Source organism: Triplophysa dalaica, chromosome 3, assembly GCF_015846415.1.
Source record: "Triplophysa dalaica isolate WHDGS20190420 chromosome 3, ASM1584641v1, whole genome shotgun sequence".
Lineage (NCBI taxonomy): Eukaryota > Metazoa > Chordata > Actinopteri > Cypriniformes > Nemacheilidae > Triplophysa > Triplophysa dalaica.
Window position 1 is genome coordinate 8,963,783 of NC_079544.1, and position 24,778 is coordinate 8,988,560.

The window sequence follows — 24,778 nt, forward strand, 5'->3', positions numbered from 1 at the left end:
GGAGTTGGCTTCTTTCTCTGCCTGTGGAAAAGTAGCACAATCTTTATACCTCAGCAGAATTTTTCAACACAACGCTGATTTTCATGTATGAAAGTTACTTTTTGATTTTAAAGTATTTTTCTTTGTCTAAAGTTAAGATGACTGTGAAATGAAATAACGTATATTTTATCTCTAGGTTATTGATACAAATTTTGCATGAACAATTTATGGTAATATAGGTGTGGCAACATTGTGTTACAATTGCCCCCGAGCCACATGGTCCAATGTGTTAACACACTTAGAAACTTAGAAATTGCTTTTTGAATGCATATGATGCCAGACGAAGTTCTGTCATGACAACTCTCGGAGGGTTAAGCATTGTAGTGCACATGACATATTGCAAGTACAGAGACTAGCTACGGCCAATACATCCACAACATGCTTCTGTGTGCATGTAAGGAATGCTGCTGCTGCACATATAACCTATAGCCTATGAATAACCCCATACAGCATACATGATCACCTTGTAGCACAGGTGGAGCTGCATTGGAAAGGAGGAGGGTTTCTTCTGAAGGTTGCTGCACTCATTGCATGGGTCTGACAATCACTAGTCAAGATTTAAACGTCGAGCAGCAAGGTCATTGGCTGCTGATACAGAGGGAACCAATAAGATGTGCCGTGTGGTGGTGAAGTTATAGTGTCAGATTGGGTCAGATTTTTAGGACTGCGCCATCTAGAGTTTCGTGGCAGAACTTTTTCTATCATTTTTATCATAAACAATAAAAATTATGTTATTAAATACTACAGCAGGAAAGTGATAACTTTGAGGCAGGCTATTATTTGACATGCATTGGGTTAAATTGATTTATATTGGGGCGATTGTAACACTCTTGACTTCTTGCATTTAGCTTAATACTATAGTTTTGTCCTTATTAGTGAAAATGTATTAAATGTTTTTTAATTATAAAAGGAAAATTATAAGTAAAATGTATTTTTTTTACTATTGCTTCCGGTCACCCCTACATCTCACGTTTGGGGTCAATTGTCCCTTCTTTCTGCAAGACATGGCCAGACTAACTGAGATTACGCCGATCTACAGACCCTTTCGGAATACGTAAACAATGATGGCCCAACGCTGGTCCAGAAGAAGTTTTTAACACTACACAAACATTACAAAATACAAAACCAAAATACAACCAATAGAAAATGTGTAACCTAATAAAATAAAGTATGCATCTTTAAGATTTAATTATAAATCTGCAGAATAAATGAGGAGACTAATCCAAATGTTTATTAAATATGATTTCTAGATGTATTGTGGCCATTTAGTGTCTGTTGAATTTCAACCAAATCAAACCTCAGGAGTGACTTAAAGTCATCCAACAGCAATGTGAAAGACTGACAGCATGACAAGACACATGGAAACTGCGATACAAACGTTTCTGTTTTGATTTATATGAACTTGTTTTCTTTGCAGCATTTGAGGTCTGAAAAAACACAGAGCATCCTTTTTGTTATTTTGATCCGAGAAAAATTTCTCTTGAAATTTGAGGGGAAATATAGTTAGTTTCACCTAAACTCATACCTATTAATTAAGAAAAACTGTAAAACATTTTGAAATACTCTCTGATTTTTACTGCTTCTGTTTAAATTTTGCGAAGTTGTTTATGGATTAGTCTAAGCTTTGTTTTTGTAAAGTTGCTTTAAAACAAAATGCGCTTGACAAACCCCTGAATGGTTATATGGCTTCTGAACATTCTTCTATGTTTGTATGGTGTCTTCAGATGCTTTTATCATCTGGTAAATTTAATTCACAAAATTTCTGATTTATGTAGTTATCCCAGAGTTAGCCTATCTTTGTTTCTTTCATTTGTAAAGCAAGTAAACTCTCAATGCTTGTTGAAAACCAAACCGGCAGAGGGCAGCCATGCATCGCAATTCTATCAATGTCTTGCTGAACTCAGAGATGCTTCGCCGCCCGCTTCTTAATCAATTAAAACAGATTTTATCACTCAGACAGTTTCGATGAGGTTTGGAGTACGTATAGTTCGTAACTTTTACGTTATATTCACGTATCATTTACTGTTATTTTAGAGAGGGAGATTCCTTTATAAGAGAAAGCTGCGAGTTAAAAATGAGAGATAAAGCTTAACCTTGGAGAGTGCCTCTGTGATTGGCTAAAATATTTTTTTTCTCTTGTCCGTGTTCCCCTATAAAACCTCAGTTAACGGGACACTCTGATACTTTACGAACATGCCGCTCACCATAAGCGACTTCAGCTCAACATGAGTTTTGCGCAATGGATTAAAATATTCGGAAACCACCGCAGATAAATTCCGCAAAGTAACAGTTCAGACTTCCGATTATTCGACTGGTTTTGTTTTCTAAAGTAGAAGTAAGAGGACCTTTGTACATCATGGCAAACGCTTGCATTCAGTTCACGGGTCTTTCGATGAGTTTTTTGGGTTGGATCGGTCTAATCATTGCCACTGCCACTAATGACTGGGTCGTCACCTGCAAATATAACATGAACACCTGTATGAAGATGGATGAACTGGAGGCAAAAGGTTTGTGGGCAAACTGCGTGATCTCGACGGCGCTGTATCACTGCAGCACACTTACTCAAATTCTGGAATTACCAGGTGGGTGTAAACTTGTTTTGTTTAAATTTTGGGGGGTTAGGATCAGTATATCGTAAATTAATTACGGATGGGAATAAGAAAACACAATATAGATGCCACTGTAGTGATCTCTTTAGTATCATAATATATGGTTTAAATAATTTGTATCTTTTCTGTGATTTTTCAAGTCACACCAAAGATATGGAATTCAAATATATAGTATTATCATTGGAAAAAAATAAGAGTGTCCCTTTCCCCTGTCTTTCTCCAGCTTACATCCAGACGTCTCGAGCACTAATGGTCACCGCATCGATCTTAGGACTGCCTGCTGTCGCGCTCGTGCTCATGTCCATGTCCTGTATTAATCTAGGCAGTGAACCAGAAAGCGCCAAGAATAAGCGATCAGTGCTCGGAGGAATCCTATTACTGATCATTGGTAGGCATGATATTTATTGATTGAGTTATGAATCTCTTCGGACGTGAGCGCTGCTGAGACTACAACTTTTGCTCCCACGGGGTATATGTTTCATTTCTGCCATTATTTAGAAATAAATCCTTCCTCTATGGGATTTTTTTACCATGGCACTCCAAATAGCCTTGCATCTGTTCATATCTAATAGCAATATTTCCTTTGGTTGAGTTATGCTTAACAATGAAATCTATAATTACAGTTTACTATCTTTCAAAAGATGTTACCCTCTATTTGGAGTTACAATATATGCAAAAATACAAGCAAAACACAATACAAATATTTGTGTTAATTCTCTGTTTCCTCAGCTTTTTGTGGGATCATCTCCACTGTGTGGTTTCCCATTGGAGCCCATCAGGAGAGGGGCTTGATGTCTTTCGGATTCTCCCTTTATACTGGCTGGGTTGGCACTGCACTCTGTTTGCTGGGTGGCTGTATGATCACCTGTTGTTCAGCCGACACCCCTGCTTCATACACTGACAACAATCGATTGTACTACTCCAAACAGGGTCCCACCCATCAAAGCACTGTCTCCACTAACCACGCCAAGAGCGCACACGTGTGAGCGTTGGGAATACTTCAGCCGGCCAGACCTTATGCAATTTCGTCCGGCCCATTCGATTTTTGCTCTCTTTCCCTTTACTTTTGTGTTTCATCCGTGTCTGTATCTACAGTGGTGACACTGTGGATTGTTATCGTACAGCTGAACTCCAGGCCTTTGACTTGGCATCAGTGTTACATACAGTTATATGGGACAGGCGCTGGTGAAAGACCTGCTGTTATCTGAGGACCAGTACTGAAGGACTTATTTTCATGGTTTTACTGATTCAACACAATATAATGTGTCCTATTTTTGTAGTGAAAATTTTGAATTTTTGCATTTTTATATGAGTACTAACAGTATTTGACAATGTTGTTTTTCTTTTTGTACAGCTATATAAAAACTTGATTAATTTCAGAACACTGTTTGTGTCACGAACACACAGTGAAGTTAAGTTGGGAAATGAATAATAGCTGGCCAAATGTACCTAGACCAAAATTGGACCAAAGCAGTAACTGAGACTGTTATTTATTGTAATACCTGTATGCTGCTTTTATTATATTTGTTATATAATAAAGAAAGTTGTCCATGTGAAATTGCCTTCTCTTCAGCTATAAAATTTTAGTTTATTATTATTAAAGACCATATGAATAGTTCATCATTTTTTATATAAAATCCTGTGGGAAAGTGAACTGTAAATTATGTTACTGAAGTGCTCTCCAAGGGACCATATGCTGTAGACTGTTGAGTCTCAGCACCTGTCAGATGCTTATGCATGTGTACTGCATCATCATTAATACACTGATTCATCCTAGCAAACAACACTCTAGAGCACATATGATTCAAGAAGCCAAGACACAGTCTGTACCTGTATCGATTTCTTTTCAATGAATGAGAGTCAAGACTGGTTTTAAAGTTAGTGGTTGTAACCGGCCATAAATGCAGATATGTGGTGTGGCTGTGTCTGGCATTCATCTTTTATTCTATAGATTGGATCCAATGCAGTAAATGCTATTATACAGTATGTGTGGACACTATAGGTTGAGTAACATGTAAGCTTTTTTTGTCATTGTGGTTTAGTGGAAATGAAAAAGACAGTAAATATAATAATGCTGCAGCTTGGACATCTTAATTATTGCTTCTAATTTGTAAGTCTTAAATGCATAGATCACTCCAAAATTGAATTCTCTCACCCGTTTTTCACCCGAGGTTATCATATTGCTTCGCAACACTATAGTTTGACTTGTATTAAACTTCTAAACCTTTAAAGCTTGGGGCAAAATGTATTGCATGGAAAAGAGTGACTCTTCAGATTTTCTTGTTTTGTACTCCAATAAAAGAACAAAATCCTATATCTTGTGACATAATGGTAAATAAATGATGGGGGAATTTTTAATTTGGGGTTAACAAATTCTTTAACCTTTCATTCTTTGCTTGGAGGTAGTTAATGGTGGAATAAATTGAAAAAAAATTTGTTATCTACAGTATGTTTCTCTTCCAAATATGGCTGCACGTGATTTTATAAAAAGAGAGGGAGAGACAGACAAACAAAACAGAGAATGACCTGATCCAGCAGATTTCTTCTGATATTAATCCAGCCCCTGAGTGTTCATTGCTTGGAGAAAGGTTTTGCATGTTCTTTGAAAGCAAAAAGGCAGTTTGCATTACGACCAAACACACGGCAACCTCATTTTCCTTCTTAAAGTGCTACCGTGTTAAATTTTTTCCAAGAAAATAATTGTAAACTGATGTGGAAATGTTAGGAGCATGACTCACTAGTTGAAGCTTGGCAGTTTTGCTTGGAAATGGGACTGACCTTGAGAAGAACAGAGAAATCTGAGGCGGAAAAATGTCTAGAATGTTGACCAAATGAATTGGGAAATATGTGTGATTCTTTTCTTAAAAGTTCAGAATTAGTATGACCTTTGGAAGCAAAATACATTAACAAAAGTATTAAGAGAACTGCTGTTTTTGGGAAGACAAAGTTTGTTCTTTGACCTGAGGGGTCCACTATTATTACAGCCTACACGGAGGAGACTCGCCCATAAAAAGTTTGCTTTGGGGCCTTTGAAAATGTACTACGGTATTAAAGTAAATTATTGAAGCAACTGATGATAAACAAGATTTTGGTTTGGTTTGTCGCATGAATATGTTTGCATAAGCATAAAAGTGCCTAGCCTTTACATGTAAAGTTTACCTAAATAAGTGCATTTTAAACTTAAAAATCTATCACACACTGCCAGCGCATTCACCATCTTCCTCACATCCAGGATGTCTTGCATAGCACCAGGATATTTTGCATCAGAACCACAGGGATGATGATCCCCCAACAAATTACATTCAATATAAGGACATTACAGTTAAATTTGATTTAGATAGATGACAGAAAATGAACACAGATGACGTCCTATGAGTGTCTCATAGAAAAAACATTTATGAAGACCCTCCCACAAGAGGAGCGTGCTTCAGGCGGGCTGGTTAGGTCGATGTCTGTGCCATACAGACGGACGGGTCTGTATGAATTAAACATAACAACATGCTTTGATAACTCAAAACCATATTGTACCACATCGACATAGACCACCACTGTAGCGATGATAATGGAACAGTATCGTTTGTCTCATTCCTCTGCATAGCCCATGCCGGCCCTCCAGTATGACCATGTTTCCATTGTGCTCAGGTACAGCCCTCAGATCGGTGTTATTCTAGGCTCGGTGCTCCACCCCACAGGAAACGGAGCTAGACTGCAGCGCTTACACAAGCCATTCGCGTGAGGATATTTGTTACGTCTGATTTTGGGTTTTGTGATACTGCCTTTAAGCGAAAGGAAAATCAAGAGTCTTATCTGATCTGCAATAAATGACTTTCATTGTTGCATGGAAGCAATATTAACATCTCATTACACAGTGCAACGGGAGAGCAAACCACAAGAAGAAGAAATAATAAATAGATTCGTACAAAAAATCAGAAACCAGAATACATCCACTTCATACCAAAATATACAGCAGAAACAAATATCAGATTTGCAGGGGAAGCCAGTCTCCACATTTCCTGAACAAATATCAAACAAACTATGATAGCAGGAAAGATAGCTTACAAAGTACAAACACTGTACCTTTTCGCAAAGACAAATAACAAGTAGTAGCTGACTTTGAAAGCAGTAGTGGAAACCTTTTCGTTTTTTTCATACAGATTCCTAATAACAAAATATATCTGCACTGTATTTTTTTGTCTTGGTTAACCGTGCCCTCATCAAGCCTACTAGGCAGATTCGAAGATCATTCTAGAATGATGTCATTAAAAATATACGCTTACCCAACTTTTCTTTAGAAGTTCTGCTGAACCCACAAAATACCACCAGCGGTGGATGAGCTACCCCGCAGATAACCCGAAGTTTCGTAATGCCTGTAGAAAAATATTTCTCTTCGATTTCTTTCTCATGCCTCAATGCTTTTATATGGTGCTCTACTCTAAAGAAGTAAAATGGTGTCTTATGTCAGATACAGCACACAAAGAGGTCGCAGACTTTGGCTTGATTTGTAAGAACAGGCCGCTCTGTTTGGGGGGGCAGACTGCTTTCCTTATTTCTCAGAATGCTACATTTGAGCGTTACATCAAGTCTTTCACCACACATGCAAATGCTCAAGAACACAGTTTAACTCTGGGCCCTGTTTGTCTGTAACATGCTACACATTCAGCAAAATGCCACAGCAACAAAGATAATCACATCAAAGACTAGATGCAAGAAACAAACCAATCCAGGCCCCAAACACAGCTCTATACACTAAGCTAAGCAAATATATGCAGAGAGCCTAGGGGACAGCAAGCTTCTCAATCGTCTATTTTTCTAAATATTACAAACAAGAGAGGAAGAAAAATGAAAAGCTATGGGGCATGATTTGCTCAATGAATTGTTAACACAAAGGCCTCCCATGATTTGGAACTGGCATTTGTAAATATGAATGGATTTGAGGCCTGGCTTGGTCTTCTGTTTTTCTTTTTGACTTTTCGGCTGGCACAACTGCATCACAGATGGAGTTGGATTGGACAAATCAGTCGGACGCCACGTGAATCATGGGGGAGGGAACAGCAGAAGAGCACACCCAGATAAAAATTCACAACACGCTCCCCACTACATGCACTTCATGTAGCCTCTGTTTGCCTATGTCTTTTTTCAAAGGGAATATACACTAACCATCTGAAAGACAAATCGTACTGTGGTCAGACTGTTGGTTTTTACACAGAGCTGCCTGCTTGCAAGGATGAAGTGGAATCACTGGCATAAAATGGATGGAGCGGTGAAACATGACAACTGACAGGCACACGTGTAAGAACCTTGACCGGGAAACAAATCTACAGCATGAAGATGCCTCCTTACATCAACATCAAACGAAAATGCGAAAATGCTAAACAAACAAGCATGGACATTTGGATGGACATATTTAAATCACACATTAACAGATGAAGGCACTATTGCAAGCAAAGTCCAATTACTATTTGTGACAACCTATGGTCCAAACCTCACTTGGGCTAGATGTTAACATGATGACAACTGGGGTGACTCATTCAAATAACAACTTTGTGGAAATTGGTTTGTTTTAAAGTGAACTTTTGCAGGAACGGGCTTTCAATGGCAACATTTCGGCTGGTTTTAAATAGACCCCACATACAGAACGAGACCTAAGCACAATTACCCTCTTCTCAATTTTGAGGCTTGTTTCAGTGGAAGCTAAGGGACTGTGATAGCTGACAGGGCAGCTGTAAACTACCCGCTAGATGACAATACATTTCAAGCTAGCCATTGTACTTAAGGGAGTTCACTACTCTAAATACAACTTTAACTCAGGACTATTTAGGAGCTAGGTAATATTGAAAACCATCCAAACGTTTTATAATGCGTCTGAAAGATATATTAAATAAACCCTAACCATTGAGATAATCCTACCAATTGCGAATAAAAGGCTGCAAATGAAGAAATGGGAACGATATAAATATTAATTGCAGAGAGATAACAACCTAGCCCAAGTGTTCTGGAGTCATTGGCGGACAAGTACAATCAAATGACATTCTCATTCCAGAGGATCGTCCAAATCATCATCGACCACCAGCGCCTCAAAGCCTTGACTGGCTTTGGGAGCTTTGCTTTTGGCCCTGCTATGTGAGGTCCTGTTGTTGTCTGCCTTGTCCTGGACATCGGGCTTCTCCTGGTGTTGCTTTTTTTGGTGGCCCCCTCTTCCCTCTTGGGAGCTCCAGTTTTGGAACTGGCCGGCGTCTTCTTTAGGATGCAGGTCATCATCAGCTGCAAAATTATCCACACCCGTGTCATAGCGCTGGTATGTGCTAGCGTGGGCCTCCTCCTCACGCGCCGTGATCTCCAGGGTGCTGTTCCACATGCCGTACCCAAAGTAAATCAGAACACCTGCAGACACAAACAGGCATAAACTGATGCACTGATGTAATGTGATGCACAGATGCTGTGTCAGTCACACAGAAAACAATTTCTAGACGAGTAACACAGCATGGTCAATAGTGTCAAATGCTGCTCTTCACAATGGTGCATAGTGATGGCGTATAAGATCCATTTATTGTTCCTCAAAGAACCCTTCACTTAGTTTCTTTTTCCACAACAAATAACCTTTTGTGCAATAGAAATGTTCTTCAGATGTTCTTTATGAAACAACACAGAAATTGTTCTCACCTATGGCATAGTGAAGCACCTTTATTTTTTTTAGGTGTAGGAATTTATTGACAGTCCTAACCTGATTTATGTTCATATAAAAGACAGTCACAAGTTAGTCTGCTATTCTCTCCACATAAATGAATGCCAAAACTCACCCACAAAGCACCACAAGCCAAAACGGATCCAAGTGATGCTGGACAGCTTGAGCATGAGATAAACATTCACCAGCATGGCAGAGGCTGGGACGAAGGGAACGCAGGGAGCCATGTAGGGCAGACGCTTGGGGTTCTCGGGCTGCTGAATGATGATGAAGATTAAGAGCATCATGACTAGCAACAGTATCACCAGCAGTAGCACGGCCCACCATTGACCCTCTGCGATCTGACCCGGCCCGAAGATGATGAGGGAACAGAAAGAGAAAATGAGGATGAAGAGCAGAATGACACAGCGGGTGACGGTGCGACCTGTTGCCACAGTGGGCCGGTCCATCTTGCCCGGCAGGCCGAGCCGAATGCGCATGGTGTAATAGCGTGGGCCAAGCAGCTTCTTCAGTTTGAGCAGGTACACGCTGTCCGCCTCGTCCGATTCGATACCTGAGGACATGTCCACGGTGCCGTAGTTTGGATGACTGGCGTTGTAGGTGGATTTGTCAGGCTTGCCAATCAGCATCTCATTGTCTCCTAGCGAAGGGAGGTTCTTTGCTCCACAGGTGTTTGTGGGAGGTCCTCCAAAATCATCACCCTCGCTTACCGGCGAACAGGCTTCCTTCTCGCACTCGGCCAACACCCCCTCTTTACGCTTTGAATTCTGCTCTGAAAGAAAATTGACGAAACCGTGGATGTCTCCTTCAGGCTGGTAGCGTAGCAATAGCACGCAAACCGACACTAGCGTGTAGGCTAGCAGAGTGCCGATGGACATCATCTCGATCAGGTCCCTCAGGCTTACAAGCAGAGCCATCAGAGCCGAGAAGAACCCAGACACCACGCAGGCCACTGCAGGTGTCTCTGTGTATGTACTTACTTGGGCCAAGAACCTGAAAACATACAGCTTTGGTCAGACTGTGTACATGATCTCTTACTTTCATTATCCAAATACCAATTTCATCAATGAAATGTTCAGTCTTTTAGACAGACATTTACATAGAACAGAGTTTTGCGGATGTGTAATGGCAGGAGTTAAAGGGGAAGTGTGTTTAAACTGTCAACATGAATATTTCATCAAACAGGTTTCCTAAAAGCTGCTATGTCAACTATTGGTAAGATAGGTTGCTGGAATGTTGAAATTAAGACTGTCAAATTGATTAATTTGTGATTAATCTATTCCAAAATATTATTTGGTGCAGATTCGTATGCATGAATGCAGACACATAGATGTACGTATATATAACAAATATTTATATAAATATATCCATGTAAATAAATATACTTCAAATGATGTATAATATACAGTATGCAAATATGTTTGTGTATTTTTACACATACAGTAAATATACACAACACACATAGGCTTATTATAAAAACACAAATATTAATCTTTATTTATGTAAATATTAATAGCGATTAATTGATTTGACAGCCGTAGTTGAAATCTCAGCAAACCCATTATGTTTTACTTAAACCTATAAATTATATTTGTTACAACTGTTTGTTGATATTTTGGTAAAATAATTATAACATTGAAACAAACCATCATATAAAACATATGACAAAATAGGCTACTCATTGCAAATCATCGCACATCAAACATGACCTTTTGGTGATTCTCCTTTTTATTACCTAAAGAGCAAACCATCTCCTGCCATGGCGTAGATGATTCTTGGCATAGGAAAGAGGGATCCCAACAAACTGACTGTAAGTCCTGCAATTGAGCCGATGGCCACTATGTATTTGGCAGTTTGGAAGCCATGTCGAGAAAACATTTCCATCAGTGGAGCTTCTGTATCAATTTCAGTGTAGGGAACCATTAGAGTAAGGATCACACTCACCTGAGACAGAAATAAAAGATAATGTTGTTATAGAAAAAATAAATAGTGTGTGACTTGTAGTGAGCCATAAACCCCCTCACTCCCTTTTGTCTTGGTTTCTAGATAACATCATCAAAAGACCACAGCAAGCCTGGCATGGGTCTGGTTTTAGCTTTTGAACTGTCACCAAGAGAGTGATAACCATTTGATTTCTCTGTAGGATATTCCATTTTGGATATATGCCATTTATATGCCAGGATACATGCCATTTCAAATAGTCTGTAACTGTTAGATATACAAGTTTAGATTTAGGGTTCATTTGATGTATTCATACGCTGGGATGATTCAAAGTTCAATGCTTTGCATGTTTCATATTTTACTACTCCTCTTTGAATTCCCTTTATGATGAGTTATGTTATAAAAACATAGCATGCATCATACTATGTCCATAACTAAGTTAGTAACTAAAGGTATTAAATGCAAACGGACCACACTGTCAGACCTATGCAAATGAGGTGCCATGAGAAACAAAGGAACTTTCTCTGGCCAATTTATCACTTTCATGGCATTGGCCTGCAGACCATCTGGGGGCAGGGCAGGTATGCATTTAAAACACCATCAGCGATCCACTTCGTTTATACCCTTTTTTGAATTAGGAATTGGAAGGGAAAAGAGAGAGGATGCGGAGGACACTGCAACGGACACCCCCACTTGGGGCTCCCCTCTGGGGAGTCCGATTAGGCCATGGAACATTGGACTCAGAACCCAAACTCAGCGTTTCAACAGGACTGCATTCTGAAACCATTCAAGATTTCCATCCACGCGCATATGGATATTGGTCCAACACCGAGATTGCAAGTATCCGATTATATATTAGAATAGCTGCGTTGAGAGCGTGCCTCTTTGTAAAAGATGATTTTATTTGTTTTCAGACATGTTTTACCTGCCTCGCTCACTCTCTCTCTCTCACTCTCCCTCTCTCTCTGCGCTTCCTTGCGCGTTTGTGTTTCATGTATTTGTTTGTCGTCATTATGTTTACCATGTAGTGTAGAGTTTAATAAAAACCATAAAGGCATTTGTGATGGGTTCTCTGTGTTCACGCTCACAAACGGGTCACTTAAACTGTGTTTCGATCTATGCTACCTCTGCTCTTAATTCTGTTTGGTAAAGTCACGTTACTTATAGTCATGAGATAACGTTAGAGTATAAATCATTCATGCATTTGCTGGACGAATACATATAGGACTTTTAATACTTTATTGCTAATCAGAATTGTAAAATATGTATGTGTAATGACGATTATTATACATATTTTCCTTTGAGCTAAACTAATTCCTTGAATGAAATTGACGTTTTAAATAACTCATTTCATGTATCTGATCTTGATAGATCTGGTGGAGAATCTTATTTGGTGAGTTAAACTCATCCTTAGTTGAACATGCAGCTAAAATCGCTACAAATGATTTACCTCTCTCTGAATCTCTGAAAATTAATGGTCCCTTTATTCTTATATATATTTAACCAGAAAACGTTATCATTTTGGAGTAAAAAGCTTCTCAACAACCAGTTTATTTTAATTATTTGTATTTTAAGTTAAATGGTTATTAATTGTTATATACATTTTAGTTACTTAAGTACACTTTGATTTATAATAATTATATAGGATAAACACAAGCACACATACTGTATGCAAAAACATACTGCACAACTTTACAGACATATAGACTGAGAACCCTATTTCCTGGACTTAAATTTGTCCATGTGAACCCAAACAAGAATGACATATGGAGGGTTGAACACTTAATTAACACATTTGCTCCTCATCAGACAATCTTATAGATGTGAAAATGAAGAGCCATTTTGGTACAGCCCATTTTTTCCCAGCTGACACCAAAACAGAAGTGAGAAAGATGAAAGATTGTGTGTGGAGGAGGAGGATGGTGATGTGTCTAGAATTAAAAATATAAATTCATACATTTATGGGAATATACTAATCTACATTGAGATGCAGAAAAGGTGCCTGCTGGTGAGTTATCTCTCATTTTATTACTATGACAACCTCCTACAGGCAGACAGCACTGAAAGGTTATAAAGTCTGAGAGCTTTTCATAAATTACTATTTGCTTCACCAAGAGAATAATCAATGACTCTGTTTGGAAGCACAAAGGCTACATATTAAATCAAAAGAACAATGAAACCTTAAGTGATTTTGTTTCAAATCTTGTGAAAGGCATGCATGAACACATTTTACTATGGCTCTTGTACACCGCTCTGGGAAATTAAAGAGACCACTCCAAATGTGTCTTTAATCATTTGTACACGCATGGTAGCCATTTCATTCCAGCAAAACAGTGACAAATCAGAGTCATTCATGAAATATTCATTTCTGAACTATTCCCAAATTTCTAAAGAAAATGTGAGTGGTTCTCGCCGTGGTAAAACTCAGCACTGGGCACTCACTAGGGTGCTGACATCCCCAAATGAATCTAACCAAACCCCATGTCTCTAAGATGTTCTGATGCAGAGATATAGGTCTTGCTAATGGGTTGATAGGCTAATGTGTTTGGTTGCTATAGGCGTGGCTTGGCATCTACCAATTACTCTAAGCCACGAGTGAAACAAACCAACAACCATGTATCTCTGATGTAGGTCTGTCTGAATGGTTGCTTAGATAGTCTGTTTGGTTGCTATGGGCGTGGCTTGGCAGATTCCAATATATGATGCTCAGAGCCACAAGTGAAACGAACCAACCCCCATGTCTCTACAATGTGCTGATGCAGAGATAAAGGTCTGGCTAAACAGTTGCTTAGCTAATCTGTTTGGTTGCTATGGGCGTGGCTTCATAGCTTCATGAAGACCCTGGGATACTGATTGATTGCCTGAGTCAAAAGAGCCCACCCACTTGTGTCTACAAAACTGTGCTGCAAAGACATCCACCTGGTTCTTTTATTATGGGAGTCTATGGGAACCCCATTATAAGTCAATGGGGAATTTTGGGTGGCTCTTGGGCCCCAGGGGTACAATTTACACCCCAGTGTGAGGTATGTTTTTACAGAGTCTGACGGCATCTTAAAATGTTGTAAGTCGCATGTTAATGAAATCCTCGCTCGGAGCTACAACCCGTCAAAGATAAGTGAAATGTCAAGTCAATGGGACTTTTTGGTAAAAGAATTGCCCCCTATCGAACACCCTACGCCCGATCGCTTATTAAAGTCATAGCACACCATTCCTCAATAAGGCGGTCGATTTGAGACCCATTCACGGATCTAAAACAAACCATGCAGGACAATTTAAGCGGCAAAATTTTGGTTGAACAAGAATAACATGCTCGCAGTTATTAGTAACCAGGCCCGAAGTTAACATCCAAACGGAAGTTTATATTAATATTTTTATTGTATATGAATTGAATTAAATTAAATTAAAACTACTAAACAGATATTGATTCTTTGCTGAGATCTATCGGAAGTTACGTTTGTGCCACATAGCGATTGTTGTTGCCACTGAAACCGTCCATAAACTTTGTTGCAATAATAAAAGCAAGAAATTATTTTGACTGGTTCTGAAAATACTTGCAAATCTTGTCACAGAATAAAACAAAATGAACATTTTACCTAAAAACATACTTATGAATGTAGTCTCAATACTGTAATGCTTCCCATCATGTATACTCACAGAAACGTAGGCAGTGAGGCAGGTGACCAGAGAGGCAGTAATAGCGTAAGGGATGGAGGTGTTGGGACTCTTAGCTTCCTCTCCAGTAGTCGCTATGATGTCAAATCCTATAAAGGCATAGAAGCAGGTAGCTGCACCCTGCATGACCTGTTGAGCAGACAGCATAGACAATGTAATTTCTTCATCATTGTTAGCCTAAGTGGCACATTATGGGATGATGTGAACTTTTCTTATTCACTGTGAAATTAAATTAGGCATGACATCAACTGAACGTTATTTACTGGTGCATCACTTTTTTAACCATGTTTAGAAGTTGAAAGGTTCACTAAGTGATTTGAAATCCTTTTTACCCCTGACCAGCCATAAGGCAGGAATCGTCCCTCGTCCCAATTGCTCCCACTGACGAAGAACAGTCCTGCAATCATTATGAAGACCCACACCATCAGATTGATGACGTTCAGCACGTTGTTGAAGCCCACTGAGTTCTTCACACCCAAAGCAACTATCACAGTCACAAGCATGGCTATGACGAGGGCTAGGACGTCAGGATACGACTGCTCACCCTTACCTAAAATGTTAAAAAAAGGTCATGAGCCAAAATAATTTCCCCAAAATAATGAAAACAGATCAAATGAAAACCCAAATCAAAAAGCCCTTAATGTTATTTTGGCCTTGTGTAGTTAGAATACATGGATGTCTTGGGCATGTAGGTAGACAGACAGACAGGTAGCCTAGATAACATAATTTGTCCAAAACCTGTTAGAACACAGAGCATGTTATTTAATACAGTGACAGATTGAAGCCTTTCCCTCTCCTGTCTCCTGTTTTGAGCTTATACACCTGTTTACACATCATCACAACACTCAATCCTCAGATGACTCTTTATACTCTCAGGAATAAACCATGTACTGCTAAGAATACGAAAATGATTATGAATCGTGACGAGGCTACGATTTGTGTGAGACAGAGACACACATCTTTTTTACACTGGAGGAGAAACTGTGAGCCACGTTGCTTAACAAGCTGTTGTCGGGCTGTCAAGCTGTTGACTGCATAATTTAAAAATCCCTTTTTCCAAAGTGTAACTCCACTCAGGTGATAAATTAAAGGGAAATTTGTGTCATCACTTGTTCACCCTTAATGTCATTTAAAACCTAAATTCTATGACACCCCACTTTCCCACACGGTATTATTTGTAAATTAGTGGCCGCTGTTTGCTTTTACTTAAGATAAAACTAAAGCTTTAAAAGATGAACACATATGAACATTTGCACATGTTTGCTGTGAATATAATGCAGAGAATCCAGGCTGCCTTATACATGGAGTTTGCAGTTTGAAGAACATCAGTAGTCAGCAAGGTGAGTATAAACGCACATGCATGCACACACGTACACAAACTATATGCCAAAAAACGTTGTTCACTTTGAGTAGTTTAGAAACACTGCCTTTATATGGGCAGTGTGCCGTACCCTATACCACCTCAGTTTGGAATGAGTTTCTACAATATACAAAAGACAGCAAAGATTCCATACATGCACTCAAGTAATAGCGTAAAAGCGTCCTGCATTCTACTCACCCAGTCCATTGAGCGTCCCTATGTGGTTGATCATGAAGCCACTGATGCTGTGATTGGCCAGCGAGTCAAACATACTGCTAAGTGCACTGGCTCCTGCCGCTGTGCCGATCAGATACTCCAAAATCAGATTCCAGCCAATAAAAAAAGCCACAAACTCGCCAACTGTCACATAGCTGTAGGTGTAAGCTGAACCTGTGGTTTTAGGCACTCGCACACCAAATTCAGCATAACACACACCTGTGGAGAGATTACAGTTATTACTAAGACAATGTGTAATATCTGTATGTCTGTTGGATGGGTACGTTATTATGATATCAGTACAGAAAGTCTTTAAGAGGTTGCTGAGATGAGACCATTGATTTAGATTTTCTCTTTGACTGGAGGGTCGGATCAATTCTCAAAAGTCAAACCCAGAAAATCCAAGAGGGCTGGATGTCAAGAGGGAAATCCTTCTTTACATGCTGGATCCGCATAAACCCCACTATCAATAGAATAGATAAGGATTATGTGTTTGTACATTTAATCCTCTATTTACTCTACAGAAGGGCATGCACTGTCAACCTAAAGTTATTTTCTATATGCATTTTTCACAATAAGGCACAATTTGGTGTCCTAATCCTTAAAAAACGATAGAGTACAAAAACCAGGCACGTTCAACCTGTACCTCCAATGTCCTCCAACAATTAAAATAACATAATATTATAAGTCAAATATTAAAGTCATAAGTAAGACATTATATATTGTATTATTTTATATTACATAAAATCAAATAATATGCTAATCATCATTTTAAACTCTGCCCTTAGGGAAAGCTTCACAATGTGCCAAACATGTGAAACGTTTTAATACGATTCTCATTTTTTATGTCTAAAGTGTTCTTTTAATTTTTCCAAATGCATGCCAGCCAAACAAATGTTCACACGTAATGGCCTGTGTCAATAAGGACATAATATGTTAACTCTGAACCATGTTTCTGTTTCCATTGGAATGGAAAGTTCAGCAGCCAGGAAAATACGTCTTTTTTTTCTTTTCCATTTTCACTTTGGATATTTATGTTGGCATTTATGGTCACAACTAAATACATTTTCCCTCTGATTCTACATGATTTGTTGTTGCATGCCGTCCAGAGTTAACCTTATAATAATGTTTACTGTGGAACATCAGCCAGGAAGAATGTGCTAAAGAGATGTAGTAACATACAATTTTCATTGTTCACCCATACTCATATTATTCCAAACATGTATATTTTCTTCCTTCTGCAGAACACAAAAGATTTTTTGAAGAATGGACAAAGAACCAATGAGACCATTTCTTCTTTTGTTTTCCTCTGAAAAAAGATTATACATGTATACAGGTTTTGCATCACATGGGGGTGAATAAATAATGACAGAATTTTTAATTTGGGGTGATCTGTCCCCTTAACTATCCCTCAGCTGAAGATTTACTGACCCATGATCGGCAAAAAATGTGGTTATAACACTACCAAGGATATAATCTCCAACAGTCACACTTCACTGGAGGCAGGTTTATTGCAAGATGACAGATTTCTATTTGGCGTATTTTCCTCTTTTGTGTCAGGCTGACTGGAACAGGAAGTTTGGGCCGCACTCACCTGACAGGATGGAGGCCACGGCAGCGATGATGAAGGACACAATGACCCCAGGACCTGCCATTTCCTTAGCAACAAGTCCAGATACCACGTACATCCCCGTACCCACACAGCTTCCCACTCCCAGAGAAACAAGGTCCACGGTGGAGAGCACACGTGCCAGTTTAGTGCCATGAGCTCCAGTGCCGCCTGTGCTCTCTAACATAGACTCCACCGGCTTTGTGCGCAGGACGCGGGACTGGAAGGTATGCCAGGTGGCCCCCCAATGGATCCGCCGTGGGTCCAGTTTGGCAAAAAGACCACTCATTCTGGAGCCTGCTTACAGCTCAGAGAGCTTCCAGAGATCAGCCTGGAAAGTGCGTGTTTAAGAAAAATGTGTTAGTTTAGTAGATGAAAGAATCCAGTACAAAACAGCTAGCGCAACATTTCGAACATCTCAAAAGAATGCAACCTGTTAGGCTGTTTGAATTGGATCTGTTTGGCTAAACAATACTGTCAAGAACATTAGTTACTGAAAGTTACCGTAGTTACTAAAGACATGCAAAAGAATGTTAAAGGGATGGTTTACAACAAAACAAAAATGTGGTCATCTTTTACTCACCCTCAGATTGTTCCAAACCTCCATACATTTCTTGCAACATATTTGGAAGAATGTAAGATCTTACCCCCCATTTACTGCCATAAAAGGGAAAATAAATACAATGGGAGTCAACGAAGTATGAGATCTGACATTCTTCCAGATATCTTCCTTTGTGTTCAGCAGAACAAATACATTTTCAGGTTTGGAACAATAAGAGGGTGAGTAAATGATGACAGAACTTTCATTTTTGCGTGAACTATCCCTTTAATGATATGAGAAAGATGTCATTTCTAAAACCGTTTCGATTTCATATGATTAGATATGAGACAGAACTATAGGTTGACATGTTATTATAAGATTTTACATAACATACTGTAAATGTGTATGACAGCCATGCCCTTCAGAGACTCTTTATATATTCCAGTCGTTGTATTTCAAATGTATCTTGATAAAATATTTGAAATATTATCTAGATAATCAGTTCAAAAATATGTAATAATGAATTTGAAAAATAAAAAAATAAAGGTTGGGGCCCATTTTAAAAGCTTGGTTTTTCATATCTTGATGGGAACAAGGGGATAACATCAAGATCTACATATTAAAATCCAATAAAATGTGCTGATAAGCCCTGGGTCTGCAGCCAAATAGGAGCACAGACACAAAACAAATCCTGTCTCTTCTTATTAACAATTTCCTTGGGCATTCAACATCCTCTAATCTTCTTTCTCGTTGTTACTTTCAAGCTTCTCTATTCTCTACTAACTTCTCTATCAATCTACACCAGCACTGTTTTCATTTTTACATTTAAATAATTCATCCTGTATCTCTCCTTATTCTCTCTCTCTTTCTTCTTCCTCTGTGTCTGACTAACTGTCTGCAGGATGACAGTAAGAGATCAGTGAGAAATCTATTCCTCGCACATGGGCACACGGGTATTGACCAGTATAATGATGTCTCAGACCACTTCTCCTGCCTCTGTCTGCTTTCCAATAATCACAAATTACTGGTATTGAGTTTTATAGCACCTAGGTGCCATGCTGACAGAAATGTCTTAATTTTGTGGAAATAAACTAAAAGAGCCATAGAGAAAATCTCATTTAAAAATGCTGGGTTACTTTATGGTCATGAACTTACTTTGATGCATAGTTGTTGCCCAACTACGAGTAAAAAACAATCCAGCATTTTGGACTGAAACACTTTGTCCATATTTTAGCCAACCATGAGTTGAAACCATTTTTAGAACGTAAATTACCTTATTGTGCAATAGTTAGCGATGTGCTTCCTAAAGAAACAATGAAATGGGAAAACGTCCATCCTGTTGTTTCATAGGTGAAAAAGTAAAGGTTAAAGCTAAAAAGTTCATATGCCAACCTTCAGCACGTTTAATATGGACCAGTATCAGATCTGAATCTTCACAGTCACATTACACTGAAGCTGTTTGTTCTTTTCAGGGTGCTGGAGGGAAGTTGATGTGTTTAAACCAATATGAGTTTCTAAGCACTGATATTATGGCACAGTTAGTATTCACGGTTGCCTGCAGTGCAACACTGTGTATGAGTGTAATTCACAGCTAATTCAGAGCTACAGTATAAAGAACTTCCAGACACAGCATTGCCTAAAATGAGTGTTTTTGTATATCGATAGAGTGAAGAACTTTGATCAACGATACAGCAAAAGGTACATAAAAAGGATAAAGATTTAATGTCGAAGATGAAGAGTGTTATATGCAGTTTATGTTCTAATAGTATTTAGATGGAATGTTTTTTAAGCCAATTTATGTTGCTAGGCCTTATTTATGTTTAGAAATGTCTAGCTTATGGTTGGAACACAACAAAGTACACTTATTTTTAAAGGGAAATAGCATTAAGGTTGTAAAATATAGTGTAGTGGTACAAAATATTGACAAGATGCCAAAGCTATAAATATAAACACAATGTAATGCGCAATAAATTATTAAAGAGAGGCTCTGTACAGAATGTTGTGAGATAGCCTTTTTGCTTGTGCATGTCACTCTTGTTTCTATTTCAGAACAATCAAAAGACATGACTTTAATTTTTTACAGGCGATATTTGTAACTTGAGATTTTATCATCTTGATGCTTAGTAAATTCATTTCAGTCATCACTACAAAGCATATTATCTGCAATTTGATTCAACAGCATAAGGCGAGTGGGCTGTGCCATTCATGCTTTAAGATAAAGCAGGTGGATGTCAAGTTCACATAAATCATTTATGACTGAGTCAGTTTAAACACTGTTATAGTTAGGGGTGGTTGGTAAGGGAGAGGTGACAGAGAGTGTCTGGCCATCTGCAGGCAATGTAAGAAGAATTGATTTCCATTGTAACCTGATTGTGGGGGTAAAGAGATTGGGCGTATTTTACGGCTTGTGATAAGAAGGCCTGATTGATTGAGCTGTTGTCAATGTGAATCTGTTATTAGTGGATGGCAGTATTTAATACAAACCCACAGGGTTTACACAATCAATATCTGAGGGAAAAAATGCAGTATGCCCCAGGATAGCAGGCTACAAAAACCCTTAACATCTTAAATTTAGTAAATGGTTCTGGTTTCTAATTTATAGTGATTTATCTGATCTGTTTTTAAATTTCATTCGAATACACATACAATACACCTTCATTAGGCTCTAAGTAAATGTTTTAGGGGCTTGGTGACACCATTGTGGCACTTTAGTCCACAGTTTACGTTGTATAATTCTACATCATGCTTGCTATGAAATTGGTGCAAAATACCAAAGAACATTAATCCTTCTCATCTGTATAGACTTGGCGCCTGTCGCTTTAAACCGGAAAGCACAAAATAGAAAAACCAACAGAAGCAACAGCCCAAGCAGATGGTGTGTGGAAATGGTGGTTTAAAGAGCTGCATGCACTCCTTCAGTAATGTGGAAAGAATCACACTGTATAAGAATATTTCTTTAATTGCACAGCACTGCCAATATTCACTCTAGCAGAGAGAGAGAGAGAGAGAGAGAGAGAGAGAGCTCAACAGGCTGTCCATAAAACAGTGCTTATTTTGCTATTTTCAGTGCCAGACCTCAAATTTAATTTAAAATCTATAAGAGATATAGCCACTTCCTCAACCCCCCCTTCCCAAATAACAGAGCCATGTCCAATATTGCAACCAATATGATATTTTTTGGCTTTGTTAGAGCACAAATTCAATTTGATAAAGAATGTCAGAGGGTTACACCCAGTTCGTGTTTACTGGCACAGGATGAAAATAAAGACCAGTGTGTGTCTAAATTATTCAATAATAAGGAAAGAAGTTCTGAACAAGGTGATGGTAAATCACACCATTTTTAATTTTATGCTTAACTTACAATGCAAACACTCCCAAATTATGCCTTTTCAGGAAGACTTGTGCATAATATAAAAAAGAAGGTGTGACTACAGAAAACGTTTATTTTGTATCGTGAATTGAACTCCTCTTGAATGTTGAAATGCTGAAAACTGTTAATGGCATAAAAGGACTATTCCAGAATACGACAAAAGTATGCAAACTAAAGGTTTCTTTAAAGCAAAGATCTTAAACTTTGATGAAACCCTCATCCAGCTATATCTTTTGTCGAGGCTATATAGTGCAACTCCCTTTTTCTTGCTTTCCCTGCTCTTCACTCCCCTCCTCCTCTAGTGCACTGCAAAGTTACATAAACTGGCTGCCAAATGGAAGGAATCTGCTTGGCTAACACCATTTCAACCCATCAAATGTATTACTACCACTCCCTCAGCACGATTCATATATCTCTAAGTATCAGGATACAAAGGCAGAATTCTGTCTGGGGTTTCTTGCAGCCTGATGTTGCTTATCAGTTGGTCATAGCAACAATATTCAGCCAACAGAGGCCGTTAATTAAAACAGTCCCTTAAGGCAATGACTGATATCTCTTTTCTTTGATTATATATGGTTTTCTATATAAATGCATCTTATAAACACAAAAAAGTTACAATTAATGTCACGGTTCATAAATTATATTTCTGTTGGGTCTGTCTAATAAGATTATTTTATGGCACGCGATACCACGGACAAGGCTGCGAAGATTGTCTTATGTCCCTTGATCACTTCCATAACCAACACAGTTCTGCAGGTGGTTCTAATTGATGGAAATGCTTTAGTTGTCTTAAAGTGTGTGCAAACAGAATAACTGGTGCTAAAATGACTGTTTGATGTTTTCGAGCATAAAGGAGGTCAGTTCTCTTAAAAACGGGAGTCACGTCCATGTACAGTATAACTCATCAGGGTTCAAAAAGGAATCTGAAGGGAGTGGCCATATTAATGAATGCATCCACAAGTGGATCAGTTTCTTGATACATCTGCTATCCTCATAACCACCTAAATCCTCAACCAACTTATATGAAGATTTCTTCAAGACACAGTTAAATCTTACAAAGATCTTTACAATTTTTTTTAATGGGACGACCCAAATTTGATATTATATTTAACTGATTTAGGATCAGTTAAGCCAAGTATAATTACCAATGCTAGTGTTAATTGGCAATAATAATTCACTTACATTTCTCTAAAGAGAGAGAGACAGACACAGTGCAAATTACACGACTCTTTAGAAAGAGTCGTGTAATTTGTCAACTCTTTATTTGAGTTTATTTGTCTATAATTTTTAAGATGCATCTTAACGTAATATTAATAGCAACTTCGTCATGTCTTAACAAGCGTTTGTGTATTTCAGCACCATGGTCAGCGACAGCGGAAAACAAGACGGCAACATCGAGACTCGCTGCTGTTTTCAAACGCCCGATTATAAACAAAGCTGCATCCACGAGTAACTGCCGACATGTCATTGGAGATTAACCTCGTTTCAACGCCTAAAGCACTAACTACAACAAATACACGTACAACTGCCATCAAAATAGGACATTGTCTATCTAAAAACCATGTCATCAAACATTTATGTACATCTTTACATCAGTCTGTTGAGGAAATGTGAATAAAAGAGCATGAAATTGAAATGTAGACCTTTCGTACCGCCCCTCCCGGTAAAACAACTACATATATAAACATTTTGAAAGCATCGTCGGAAGCGAATATTACAAAGATGTCTTCATCGACTGTTCAGTGTCTAGAGTCAATATCAGTTTATAAAGAAATTTAAATGCAATAACATCCAAAGAGTACTCCTTAACATGGTAGGAGATATATAAAAGCTTATAATAGAGGGTTATTAATAGTAAAGGGTATTTTCAAACGCGTATACACTTCCATGCTGACTAAGCTCGTGCACGACTATAACCGCAATTAAAACAGAAACTATCGTACATCTCGTGTAGCCTACTTTGGCCGAACTATAGGGTCTATGTTTGGCCATCTCTTACCTTCAAAGGTGCCCGCTGTCCAGCTGTGCCGATGCTGATGTGCTGCGGTTCAGGGCAGAGTGATACGGTGGCGTAGTCCAAAAGTAGGTGGTATCCAAGCAGGGTGCATTTCACCAAATGTACATAATACACATATATCACACCATAAATCAAAGCAGCATTGCCTGCGAAGAAATCATCGTTACGGATTAAGGTCGAAATGTTTCATCACTGATGCTGCAGTTGCACGCACCGTCCACGGGCACGCACAATACGGAACGTGCACTCGTTTAGCAACGCAGGGGTTAAATTATTCAGACGCCGTTTCCACGTGATGAGGCACAAAATTCATTATTTATTATGACTCTCTACGTCAATGAGGTTATGATATCGTCTATCTTTTTTTGCGACAGCAAAAATGAATAACCCTCCGTTGTGCATCCATCGAGGGGATGGGCAGGAAATTGGAACTGCGCCTCCCGCATCTATTGTAAACGCGTAAAATCCAAGAGATGAAAGTGACGTAAATGGTGAACATGCAGTGATAAATAATGCGCATCAGACTGAACCAGGAACATATACGTTTATCAAAAAGGAGTACTAGCAACCACTAGAAAAAAGGCTGTCATACACCGTTTACACAATACATCTGTGCGTTTTATTTCATCGTTTTGTATACTGCAATTTTTGTTTATTTTAGATACACAAGACTCGTTCAATAACCCTGAGTAATAGTCATAGGGCGGGGATCTGGTCTGTTG

The 24,778-nt window shown here is 38.7% G+C and overlaps 2 protein-coding genes across 2 annotated transcripts; one reads left to right on the forward strand and one right to left on the reverse strand.

Annotated features, from left to right (window-relative positions):
- Positions 1-2,215: 2,215 nt before the first annotated feature.
- Positions 2,216-4,131, forward strand: cldn11a (claudin 11a). The gene is made up of 3 exons (XM_056743818.1): positions 2,216-2,621; positions 2,872-3,036; positions 3,378-4,131. Exons 1-3 carry the CDS (start codon positions 2,396-2,398, stop codon positions 3,632-3,634), a joined length of 648 nt encoding a protein of 215 aa, XP_056599796.1. The 5' UTR covers positions 2,216-2,395; the 3' UTR covers positions 3,635-4,131.
- A 2,302-nt stretch (positions 4,132-6,433) lies between these two features.
- slc7a14a (solute carrier family 7 member 14a) lies at positions 6,434-24,306 on the reverse strand. Its single transcript, XM_056743817.1, has 8 exons — positions 24,039-24,306; positions 18,114-18,459; positions 16,502-16,738; positions 15,276-15,493; positions 14,926-15,072; positions 11,066-11,274; positions 9,446-10,323; positions 6,434-9,029 (listed from the first exon to the last, which is right to left on the reverse strand). Exons 2-8 carry the CDS (start codon positions 18,415-18,417, stop codon positions 8,680-8,682), a joined length of 2,343 nt encoding a protein of 780 aa, XP_056599795.1. The 5' UTR covers positions 18,418-18,459; positions 24,039-24,306; the 3' UTR covers positions 6,434-8,679.
- Positions 24,307-24,778: the final 472 nt, after the last annotated feature.

Excerpts from the sequence above, each read along its gene's own strand:
- cldn11a (XM_056743818.1), top strand. The coding sequence starts at position 2,396 with ATGGCAAACGCTTGCATTCAGTTCACGGGTCTTTCGATGAGTTTTTTG. Across the intron at positions 2,622-2,871 it reads TCAAATTCTGGAATTACCAG|CTTACATCCAGACGTCTCGA; the intron begins GTGGGTGTAAAC and ends GTCTTTCTCCAG. Across the intron at positions 3,037-3,377 it reads AATCCTATTACTGATCATTG|CTTTTTGTGGGATCATCTCC; the intron begins GTAGGCATGATA and ends CTGTTTCCTCAG.
- slc7a14a (XM_056743817.1), bottom strand. The coding sequence starts at position 18,417 with ATGAGTGGTCTTTTTGCCAAACTGGACCCACGGCGGATCCATTGGGGG. Across the intron at positions 16,739-18,113 it reads CGTGGCCTCCATCCTGTCAG|GTGTGTGTTATGCTGAATTT; the intron begins GTGAGTGCGGCC and ends ATCTCTCCACAG. Across the intron at positions 9,030-9,445 it reads TGGCTTGTGGTGCTTTGTGG|GTGTTCTGATTTACTTTGGG; the intron begins GTGAGTTTTGGC and ends TTGTGTCTGCAG.